General features: G+C 37.6%; 1 protein-coding gene across 1 annotated transcript; it reads left to right on the forward strand.

The window, feature by feature from the left end:
• Positions 1-5,075: 5,075 nt before the first annotated feature.
• On the forward strand, positions 5,076-12,332 carry dpep1 (dipeptidase 1). Its single transcript, XM_066713776.1, has 10 exons — positions 5,076-5,296; positions 5,703-5,829; positions 6,561-6,693; positions 7,126-7,276; positions 7,774-7,843; positions 8,574-8,750; positions 9,930-10,014; positions 10,138-10,213; positions 10,947-11,082; positions 12,001-12,332. Exons 1-10 carry the CDS (start codon positions 5,184-5,186, stop codon positions 12,163-12,165), a joined length of 1,233 nt encoding a protein of 410 aa, XP_066569873.1. The 5' UTR covers positions 5,076-5,183; the 3' UTR covers positions 12,166-12,332.
• The last annotated feature ends 67 nt before the right edge of the window (positions 12,333-12,399 follow it).

Genomic DNA, 12,399 nt, shown 5'->3' on the forward strand with positions numbered 1-12,399 from the left:
TAAATTTCTACTGACATCCTGGTGGAAAATTGACACTTTGTTGTAGCATTAATATTTATATTGAGGATAACAGTAAGTATAATGTAAATAGTGAGCAAACAAGAAACAAGACAGTGATCAAAATATTACTTAAAAAGAATGTGTAAAATTACACACCTGTCACTTAAACTGCCATAACAATACAAGGGAAGTATATAGACATGTTTTTGGAAACTTTTTTTTGACCTAGAATAATTGGCCACTCTTCATGTTCCAGAAACATTTGTTTCGAAGAGGCTGGCTCTGTGCTGGGGTCTTCCATTCAATCACACAGTGTTTGGCAGTATGTTAGTTGACACGTAGAAAACGTGTCACTGAAAAGGCCAGACTCTATGTGTGGTGGAACAGGAGGAAATTATGCAATGAGTGGTCAGTCAGTGTACATTAACTGACAAAGGCATGCAGGGGAACTAGTGATTGTGTGGGAACATTCATACAATCAGACAAGACAACTTAAAGGTCTTTGTCTCCTACTCATGTAACTGATTTGAGATAATCTGATCTGTGAAAATTACCTAAAATATTAATCTGTATTCAGGTGTAAAGTGAATGCCCTATAAATCCCCTATAAACAGTGAAGTGTCACGTAATGGGTAGCGTGCCATTTTGCCAAATGGCCAAATGCCAAAACAAGTTTAGTTATAAATCAATAGATTTGAGAATATCCGAAGGCATGAAAATTTCAATTATTATTTGTTGTTTTTGCTTAGATGTATGGATTGGATGGATTATCTATCTCCTGCTTTTCATAGTCCAGCATCCTGCATAACCAAACTAAACAGTACCAGCATCTGGCATCTGGGTCTTAAATTAATCATAATAATATTTAAATAATATTTAAAAAATAATAATCATAATACTTTACAAAATTAAGCTGAAACACATTAAACACTTGCACACATCTGGAATTCCACACGCCTACACACAATGAAACAATGAAGCTGAAAATTTCCTTTGAAACAGAAAAACTGAAAAAAGAAATGTCAAGAATAATTAATTCACAGCATTTACTCCCTCACTAGATGTTATGGAACTCTGCTACAGAGTGTTGTGTTGGGAAAAGTTAATTCATAATAACAGTTTTTCACACAGGAAAACCAACTGTGACACAGCAGTGCTGCAGCAAACAAACACAAATAAAACTGTGTCACTCTGATTTAGCTTTTTCACTAATTCCAATTGAGCAGTGTATCTTAACCAGTGTGCTGTGGCATATTTCTGTGCCTTCAGGAATGACAGGTTTGCCATGGATTTTTAGAAGAAAAATGTCATAAATTACAAAAATAAGAAAGAAAAAAAAAACCTTGCATTTAAGATATATATCTTCCCGACAGAAAGACTGGTGTGCTGCAAAATCATTTCAGTTGTGTACATGTGCCATATTGTATTACATCAATAGGTTGACTACCTAATTTAGACATTGAACTCTTCCTTTCTTCCAGAGATACATATCAACTAACCTAAGACTTAAATAATATTCTGATTTTTTAACTGAACTATGATATTGGATTTCAGGGACAAAGGGAGAGACCTGACAATATTGTATTACATCAATAGGTTACCTACACCCAATTCAGTTAAGTCAATAGAACAGCGCAGCAACCATAACCCATTCGTTTACTGGGGACTCTAACCCAAACCATAGCTCAGACTTAAATTAGGGTTATAACCCTATTCTTATCACTTAACTTTTTTTTTTAATTAAAATTTTTCTGAAATATCCAAATCTTCAGTCAATACAGATATATTGATTAATTACCCAAAAAACTAAGTAATATGCAGGATCTATAAACTGAACTGAGATACTGCATGTCAGTGACAAAAGGAGAAACATGACACTATAAACAATTGTATTCCATCAGTAGGTAATTAATCCCAATTTAGGCCTGAACAATTGTACTTTACAGTTAGGTCCATAAATATTTGGACAGTGACAAAATAGTCCTCATTTTGGCTCTGTACACCACCACAATGGAATTGAAAGTAAACAATCAAGATGTTCTTTAAGTGTAGACATTCGTCTTAAATGTGAGGGTAGTCACATCCAAACTGGGTGGACGGTGTAGGAATTACACCCATTTGTATAGTTGTAATTTTTATGCACCTAACTGTATATATATATATATATATATATATATATATATATATATATATATATATATATATATTTTAACACAGTGTGGGGTAGGGTTATAGAAAGCTAATATATCCCTGCACGTGTCTTTCATTTTGTCTTTCACAAACCCCAGCACTCAACTTCTTGTGGGCTGTCAGCTGACCTACTCCAGCAGTCAGCTGACCCACCACTAGGAACAGGTGTCTCACGGCTGCCTGCATAAAAGGGAGGACTCAAACATTTAGTTCTTTGTCTCATACCAGTTGTGGACAGGGACAAGGAGGGCGGCTGAGTAGCAACGTAACGAAGATGAAGATGAAGATGAAGATGAAGATGAAGATGAAGATGAAGATGAAGATGAAGATGAAAGACAAAGAATCACTGACTTCTGCTCTAAAAGAAAAGCAACCTACTCCTACTTGCAACCACCCATACAACCCGCTGGCACATAACTCAACCCCCCACTGTGCCTCAATTATATATATATATATATATATATATATATATATATATATATATATATATATATAGAGACAGGTGACAATTGAAAAGAAAATTCTGAATAAATGAGTGGAGGAACATAACAAATGCAGAGGTGTACACAATTAAGCAATTAACAGCCTATCATGCTCTGTGGCATGTATAAAAATGCTGAGCAGGCCCAGTTGACCTCAAGTTTGGATCAAGATGGCAAGAGAAAAGGATCTAAGTGACTTTGAAAGAGGGGTCATTATTGGGGCACGAATGGCAGGAGCTTCAGTCACAGAGATGCTCAACTGGCTAATGTTATTCGACAAGTGTGGCGACACCAAGAGAAGAGAACAGGCCTGACTGCTTGACCCCTACAGTGAGGGGGTCCGGAGGCTCTGTTATGCTGTGGGGGGCATTTTCCTGGCATTGTTTGGGTCCACTTATCCCCTTAGAGGGAAGGGTCACTGCAAATCATGACAAAGTTATTCTGAGTGATCACCTTTATCCTATGGTGAAACATTTCTATCCTGATGGGAGTGGTCTCTTCCAGGATGACAATGCCCCATCCACAGGGCACGAGGGCTCACTGAATGGTTTGATGAGTATGAAAATGATGTGAATCATATGCTATGGCCTTCGCAGTCACCAGATCTCAACCCAACTGAACACCTATGGGAGATTTTGGTTAGACAGCGCTCTCCACCACCACCATCTAAACACCAAATGAGGGGATATCTTTTGGAAGAATGGTGTTCATCCCTCCAGTAGAGTCCAGAGACTTGCAGAATCTGTGCCAAGAGCATTGAAGCTGTTCTGGCGGCTCGTGGTGCCCAACACCTTACTGAGACACTTTGTGTTAGTTTTTCCTTTAGTTTGTCACCCGTTTGTATATATACGTAATATCAACATTGTCTGGCCTTCATTCTAATCCTTATCCTTGCTTATGTTCCAGCATATAATTATAGAAAAAAGTATGCAATGCAACATAACATTTTAATTAATAACAACAATTGGAATTTATTTGCAAACAAAAGCCATAGAGATGGTATGATTAATTAGCTGTACAATTAAAGTACTTATCAGCTTCACAAGAATGATGCGGGTGTTTTATTCACTTTATGAAAGCACTGCACCAATGGTGTGTTTTAGGTTTAGTTTTTAATTGTCTCAAAGAAAATTAATTCAATTAAATGTATGCTGGCTGATGCTCTATGCAATGTTACTGATCTGAAAAGATAGGACCGGAAGAACCAGAACAAAATGCAGAGGTAGTCATTGTTACTTTGAAGTCATAAGGTAAAACATAGATACTTCAGCTTTGTCTCACAGACAAGGCAAGGGGAAAACATAGCAGCATGGAATAGTACTGGTCCTTGATCAATCAATACTCTTTATAGATGGAAATATCCTGTTATCAGCTGTATAATACATGACCCCACTCACTGTATGAGAACAGATAGACTGATAAGATATTCTTTCATAAGTTGCGATGGAAATGTCATTTCGGGCATGACACAGCTTCAGAAAAAAACCCTCCTTTTCTCCTTCTTATTAGTTTCCAAGCGTTTCTCTGGTAATTGTTCTATGTATTTTTTTTATATAGATCTTAAAGATTTAGAAAACATTGTCTTAATCCACTCATAGCACTGATGTTTTCAGCGATATGAGAAACAGAACAGCAGAACAGTGCACTGATAATGAAGAACCATGTAATATGCAACAAACAAATGGAAGTATATTAAATCAACCATCAGAGTTGGTGTTTGAACTTCAGTTTTGTTTAATTTGTATTATTACTTTTTTATTTAAAAATCAAATGTCAGCATTTTGAAGTTATGCCGTGAGGACTGCAGACGGAAGAAAATACCATAAAAGGACAGTGAAGGAAATCGATAGGTCACTTATGTGGTTTTCATACGTAATAGGCACAGAAAGCTTGTCTGTTTATCTTTAAAAAAGAGAAGGTTGTATACATGTTATTTAATTTTAACTTACGTTCATGCTTCCTTAATAGAAATAAAATGTGTATGAATGGAAATTATGACTTTCAATGTGGTGAACTATTCTTTTGTATCAGTTCTGTCAACAGAAACACACAAACAAAACAGTTTACCCCAAATGTATTTTATCATTACTGCATTAACACAGAGAATATCTTGGATGTGTTCCCAATAGTTTCCTATCAGAATAAAATGGCATTGCTTTCTGTACACAGCTAAGAGAATAAAGCACAAATTTAAAAAACAAAATGACTAAAGGTGTAAACTAAAGGCAGGCTACAACAAGTAAATAACTAAATAAATCCTAAGCACAGATGTTTCTAGGAACTGTTGAAGCAGGTATGAAGAGATTAAACAAGTTAATTTGTTTATCTATGTGGCATCAGTTATGTTAAACATTAATCCGGACTATGTCCATTTGTACTGGTGTTCAGAAATGGTTCAGTCTTTGGCAGGTTAGAGAGAGGCAAAGACTCAGTAAAACAGACTGGCAAAAGGAGAGAGAAAATAAAGCAGATTGACAAAAGAAAAAAAACAGTTAAAAAGGACAAATAAGGATGTCTTGGCATATAGCTGCACTGTGGTTGTGTTCTGTTGTAATCTTGTGCTCTACAGAGAACTTACGACAAAGAGCATTGACTCTGATGGGGGAAACACCACTTATAGATGGGTAAGTCTTCAGTTACCAACAGTTTTGGCTTCCCCTTCAATGGCATTTTAAAGCATTGCTAAATGTTTTTGACTTAACAACCTCAGTCATATTCTGAAATAGAAAGAAGAAAGGATTTCATTTTTTTATTGTTTTTTGGGAATTTCTTGCAATCAATTTAAGTTTTTTCTCATGCAATTCTCAGGAATTTATCAGGAAAGTTTTTGGTTTTGTAATTTAAAAAAGGGATTACGTTAATTAATGGTCTATTAGCAAACTATTACAGGTTTGATTCAATTGATGAAATTATGTATTTCACATCCGAAAGGTTGGTTTGGTTCAGTTATGAACACAATCTTCGTTTTTTTCTGTCTGACATATGTGGTGTAGAAATGAGTGCTTTGTTTCTCCAACATTTAAATTTTAGACACAATGATCTTCCCTGGCAAATTAGAGGGCTTTTCAACAATGAACTGAACACAGTGGACCTTCACACACTGAATAATACCCACACCAACATTGCCAAAATCAAAGAAGGGAGACTTGCAGCACAGGTACAGATTCACTGAGCCCTTTGAGAATGGATCAGCCTTGAAGTTGAACATTTTGACACCTACCCCTTTGGTAAACCTAACCAGTCAGAACCCAGACCCAGGCTAACACTAGCCTAATATTTAGCGAGAGAAACAGAAGGAACTGACTGGAAGGGTGCACATTTCCAGAGAAATACATGTTTAGTACAATGTCTATTACCACCAACCTATGGCAAGCCAAAGATATCTTTAAATGATTTAGAGATATCTGTAAACCATTTAGAGATATCTAAATAAGGCACTTTGTAAAGATATTTCTAAATGATTTAGAGATATCTTTAAATGATTTAGAGATATCTTTAAATGATTTAGAGATATCTTTAAATATTTGAAGATATCTTTAAATGCATTTAGAGATACCTCTAAATGATAATTTGGCTTGCTATACCAACCTATTGTAGATAGGGTTATGTACTGTAAAACCAATGTACACATTAATTTCTCTCATCTGTATAAGTTAAGATACCAGCTACTACACTCTTCCTGGACAGCAGTATCCAAATCCCTGCTGTGGGTATTGACATGTCTTGTTTTCATTTGTTAATTCTGCACCCTTTAACGTTTCACAGATTGAAAGCTACAAACAGATTTCCCATAGAGGCATACAGCCACACAACTGCACACAGTCCACTTATCTAGAGGAGCCATTTCCCTGACCAGCACTAAACTGTAGCCTTGTCCCACACTTGCAGTTCTGGGTTGCCTATGCACCCTGTGATTCTCAGTACAAGGATGCAGTGAGGTACACCTTGGAGCAGATCGATGTGATACACAGGATGTGCCAGAAATACCCAGAAGACCTCATGTTTGCAGCCAGCAGTGGAGGTGAGCATGGGGAGAAGGCATTTCTTGTTGGGACTGGGTAACAGCTGTGAGATACTGTGGCACAGCAGACAGCGCTGGTGACATTTAACTCATGGTGATCATGAAAAGTAACTGATTGCTGACAGTTAAGAAGAGTAGATTCATGCCAACATTCTGACGTAATGCTGAGCTTCAAATCTTGTAAATGTTCTTGTCCTGGTTTTCATTCATGAAGTCAGTACACTTCATTAACTTTTGTTGTTTAAATATAACAACAGCAAATCTCAAGCTTCTTGTGCGAAAGCAGCAAAAATATGATTAATTATATAATAAGATTTAGGCAAATAAATAAATGTAGCTTTGCTAAGTTTCCAAGCAAATCAACTTAAATTGCAAGAGCCAATTTCAAATAAAGATGCTAAGATTCCTCTTTCTGTTGTTCCCCATCTACAGATATACTGAAGGCCTTCAATCAGAAAAAGATCGCCAGCCTGATTGGAGTGGAGGGCGGTCACTCGATAGACAGCAGTCTGGGAACACTCCGCTTAATGTATCAGCTGGGAGTCCGCTACCTCACTCTTACCCACAGCTGCAACACACCCTGGTGAATATCCGCCCACTCTGCCCCTCACAGCCCCATAAAGAAGAGCAGGGCACACAGTGCTATTTCCACAATTCACGCACTCAGATTTTGCTTTATAATCCGTTACCCCTCTCCCAAACACACACACATTCATCTTTTCTTAAGCAAATCGCTTTCAAAATCTGGCATTGTCTGTTTAATGACAAATAACATTGCACTGCAATTGAATGGCTTTGTTATAGATTCAAACTGTGGCCCTTGTATCTGTAGGGCTAAATATAGTTCAAACCCAGTAGCTATTATGAATTTGTTTTTAAAATGACCTTTGGGACAAAAACTTGTTACAGCAGCAAAACCTTGCTCTCTTCGCTATATGAGTGGGTGTCCCTAAAAAAATCGAGAGAAAAAAATCCCCAGTTTCAGTCAGTGTGTGGGAGAGCATGTTGTGTTGTTTATGTGGGTGACTGCGTGTGTGTGAAAAGGGAGGGGGGTATCTTATTTTCTTTCAATATTTCCAGGGCTGATAATTGGCTTGTAGATGAAGGAAGTCACCCAGCGGAAAACAATGGCTTGTCAAAATTCGGAGAAGTAAGTAAACCGCAGTGAGTAACTATAACATGGTATAAGAACCAAGTATACGGTAACAAGTAAAAAGATTTTAGTCCAATACAAAGTATCTATCATCAATGCTGCTATATTGTATTTTGTATAAATACATTAAAAAAACACACACAAAAAAGGAACAAGGCCACCACACAAATGTTTCCCCTTGCTTACCTAAGCTTTTAATAATTCTAACAAGAACAGCTCCATTGTGATTAATTAATGAAACTACCAAGCTATATAAACCTGGTGCTTCAGCCCGTGACTCAGCCATTAAATACATATCAGAAGACGTGCAGTGAAAAATAGCTGAAGGATGACTGAGAGAAAATACACAGCTAAGACTTATACTAAAAGGAGAAAGCAGTCTAGTGTGAATTCTTCTTTACAATCCTGCCATTTTGAGAACACAGTGGCAAGCAGTGCTGGGTATTAAAACATTTTCACAAAGCCTAAATAGTACATAGCCATTTCCAAATATTGAATAGTTGAAGCCCCCATGGGTTTTAAATCCAGTCCTGTTAGAATCTCTTTTGTTTTCAGCTGCTGTTGTTCTTTACTTATTCATTTAACAGAGACAAATGCAATTAAAGACAGAAGCAATGCCTCATGCTCAGTCTAGCACAATAACATAATTGTCTCTCCTCAGTTCTCTTCAGAAGGCTTTTGTTTTCTTGTTTGGTTGTGTGTTTGACTGCTGTCACATTCTCTTCAGCAAGTGATTAAGGAGATGAACCGTATTGGAATGATGATAGACTTGTCACACGTGTCTGAGAAGGTGATGAACCAGGTTTTGGAGTTATCCGCTGCACCGGTCATCTTCAGTCATTCCTCTGCCTACGCGCTGTGCGAACACAAGCGTAATGTGCCTGACTACCTCCTCCAAAAAGTGGTAAATAACGCCTCCTTACACACATCAACTTCATAGATGCAGTCAGACAAGTAGCTCAGCTAGGGTCTAACTCAATAATCTACACTGTGGTTGGACCTTCTCTCTCCTTAAATTTGACTTTCAAGGCAATTTGACTGGATGGAATATGGGGAAAGGTAAAATCAGGGTGCTTAAGTCTGCTAAGGCTTTGTTTGATCTCAACCAGCTTACATATCTGAAAATGAGTTGGACATGAGAAACTACTAAGAATAAACACACACAAAAGGCATCCAAGCAAGCTACAGGTGTTTTTTAACCAGAAAGAGTGCTGAATAAGTGCATTGTGTTGTATGGAGCCATATAAAAATGCTCCAACAGTAAAACACAGGAGCATACAATGGAACATTTATTGGGAAATATATAGAATGACAGTGCTGCACAACATTACTGTAAAGCATTTCGGAAGGCCTTCAATACCACTATACTTCAAGTCAATATGGGCAGTAGAAGAACTGAACATACTCAGTTGAAACCTGGAAAAATAAATTATAAGAACAATAAAAGCAACCTTTGATATTGATTGTTATATTTAAAGCTGAGTGATAAAAAGGAGAACAATTAGGATGGAACTGTGATTTCTGTCAATCTAGAGAAGAGATTTTAGATCTGAATTCCCCACCCCTTTATTATCTACATGAAATATACCAAATTCATTCAAATAGCCTTTAATAGCACATTATGTAATACCAATAGATTTCCACATACCTTCAGAAGTCCGCATATAAGTTCTCAAGAATATATTTTGTAACCAAGTTCCAGAATTGTGGATGTGTGCAAAGGGTTAAGAATATGTACAGTATGTAGTTCTTTTTAAAACTTGACCAGTTTTATGACTATTCCCTGAAGGACAGGTGCAGCATTTCAAGGTAAACTACTGACTTTCATTACCTGGATATGGATTGTTCTTTTGTTTGGAAGTTTGTGTCCTTGATGGCAGATTGTGTAATTTTGGAGAGTACAGAATACATGTTACGTGTTTTTAATTTAATTTAATTTAATTTTATCTGTTACTTTCTAAACAACTCATGTACACTTTCTTATTTCTGTAAAGGATTAAGAATGTGACTTCCTGTTACTTTCTTATATCAACCCACATTTGTGAGTAATCTTTGCTTCACCCTGGCTTGATGTTTCTTCCAGGCCCATAAGAAAGGCATTGTGATGGTAAACTTTTACAACAACTATATAACCTGCAGTAAGAACACAACGCTATTGGATGTAGCAGGTCAGTGCTGCAGATGCCTCCATTACCAGCACACTGAACAAAAACTGATTGACTGATTTTAAATAATAAAGAGCTTCATTCCACAGTGTGTAATCTTTTTTATATATTTTCTCCGGCTGTTAGATCATTTTGACCACATCAAGAAGGTGGCTGGTTATCAAATTATTGGTTTTGGAGGAGATTATGATGGAGTGAACAGGTGAGATTAATTTTTACTTTCATTTAATTTGAACTGCATTTCTCTCATTATGTGTCCTGTCAGGGTCATGTTTTGGGGACCACCTCCCCTCCACTACTGTAATATTCAATTAATCTTTAGTGTTTTTGGCCTGTATATTTTTATTAACTTATAATGAGCCTGTATATACATTACTTAAATTAACCCAAAATATAAATACGTCCAGATTTTCTTTATCTATGAATTAAGCAAAGTAAAAACAAGAGTAGGAACTACTAACAATCTGAATTTGAAGTTTCTATATATATATTTTGTCTGTGTGTGACAGTACGTTTTGTATAATATTAGATCTGTTAAGTATTATTTAAGTATTATTATTATGATTATTATTATAAATGATTGTACAGTGGAAATAGTGCACCCCCCAGGAATAATTAAGCTGTTTTTACATCTTAACCCCTGTTATAATATGCAAATATGAGCTCAATGAGCAAAGTGTGATAAGAGAATTGTTATACACAACCAATAATTGTCATACTCATCCACGCAATCCCTTGTTCAATGTCCAAGCAGGACCATAAAATTGTCATATGCCTATTGGGACTAAAATGTGTTATATTGTAGGAAAGCATGTAACATGGGAGCAGAATGTGTTTATGCAATCATAAAATGTCATACAGGTGCATATATTAGAGTAACCAGTGATATGGAAACTAGTGGAGTGTCAATCCTTGACAGAATCTATGCTTCCCAGGGTGCCACAGGGCCTGGAAGATGTGTCCAAGTACCCTGACCTGGTCACTGAGCTGCTGAGGCGAAACTGGACAGACCTCGAAATCATGGCTGCCCTTGGGGAAAACCTGCTCCGAGTTTTCAAGGAGGTGGAGAGAGTGAGTCATTGACATGGTTTTACAAACACTAACATACAATTTAGCCTTAGTACTAGTATTATACACAGATTAGCAGATAACTAAATACTGGCCAAGATAAAAAGGTAGCATAAGGAATTGTGGGTCAATTATACTTTATTTTCCAAGTTAAATGGTATGTATGTAAATTGATTCTCATTTTACAAAACAAAAAATAAGTTAGTGCCTTTCTAAAAGACATAAATGGAAGTCAGCCTCCCAATTGGCCCATTCTGCAGTGGAAAGCCCCTTGGGAAAGCCTACTGCGTTACAGTCAGAATGAAGCCTCTTTGTGCAGCTGGTCTATTTGACAGCACTATCCTTCAGAAAGACACTCGCCAAAAATGTGCTTAAATGGCAACACCACAATCAGTACAACAATGAGAGTATTTAATACAATCCTATATGCTTGTAATAAACAGTCAAACAAATGTATCTGCTACAGTACTTACTACAGTTGGCCTGTAGAGTGCTAATGCAAAACATCCAGGAAATGTCCTGACAACAGGCGCATTCACACTGCCATTTCCGATCTGGATCAAATGCTACCGATGCATGTGATCCGGATCTGTATCTCCCTGAGAGATGCATTTGATCCAATCGCCAAGCGTTTACACTGACATTTCTGATCCGGATCAAATGCTACCGATGCATTTGATCCGGATCAGAAATGGCAGTATAAATGCGCCTAATGCAAACCACAAAAGTGACATGAGAATATGATCTATTTCAGTAGTAGCTATGTTTAAATGCTGGGAAATAAGTCATGACAGCAGAGATAATGGGTTATGATGAATTATGGAGCAAAGGGGAGTAAAAAGGCTAATGTAGCATCAGCCCCTTCCACTAAGTGAAAATGAATCGACAAAAAAAGATGTTGATATCTCTCTGTCCCGCAAGGTACGGGACAACTCAGTGCAGCTCCGGCCGGACGACCTCCCCATCCCCAGTGACAAGGTGCAGAACCCCTGCAGGACTCCAGACCAGCCCGTCGGCGCAGGCAGCCCTGTGCCCGTCAGCCCGCTGCTCCCGGCGCTGTCTCTGCTGCTGGCCTTGCTCTGGTGATCCTGGGGGATCGTCCACAATTCAGCCACCTTCACCGACTTCCCTGTCAGACACACTGCCCAGCATCCTGCCTGCCTGCTCTCTGCCACCAGCATTACAGAGATGGGCCAGCAGCAGCGATCAATGCCATATAGCAGTTAACCAATAAAAAGCTAAGAACAATCTAACTTTGTGAGCTGTAGTTCTTGGTTTGCAAAGAAGGGTTAATGTAACGCATTAAAACCTCAGCACCCA

Source organism: Amia ocellicauda, chromosome 9, assembly GCF_036373705.1.
Source record: "Amia ocellicauda isolate fAmiCal2 chromosome 9, fAmiCal2.hap1, whole genome shotgun sequence".
Lineage (NCBI taxonomy): Eukaryota > Metazoa > Chordata > Actinopteri > Amiiformes > Amiidae > Amia > Amia ocellicauda.

Bases quoted from the DNA above. Each gene is read 5' to 3' on its own strand.
- dpep1 (XM_066713776.1), top strand. From the start codon at position 5,184: ATGTCTTGGCATATAGCTGCACTGTGGTTGTGTTCTGTTGTAATCTTG. The intron at 7,277-7,773 runs GTGAATATCCGC...CAATATTTCCAG, and splicing joins CACAGCTGCAACACACCCTG to GGCTGATAATTGGCTTGTAG. The intron at 7,844-8,573 runs GTAAGTAAACCG...CATTCTCTTCAG, and splicing joins GCTTGTCAAAATTCGGAGAA to CAAGTGATTAAGGAGATGAA.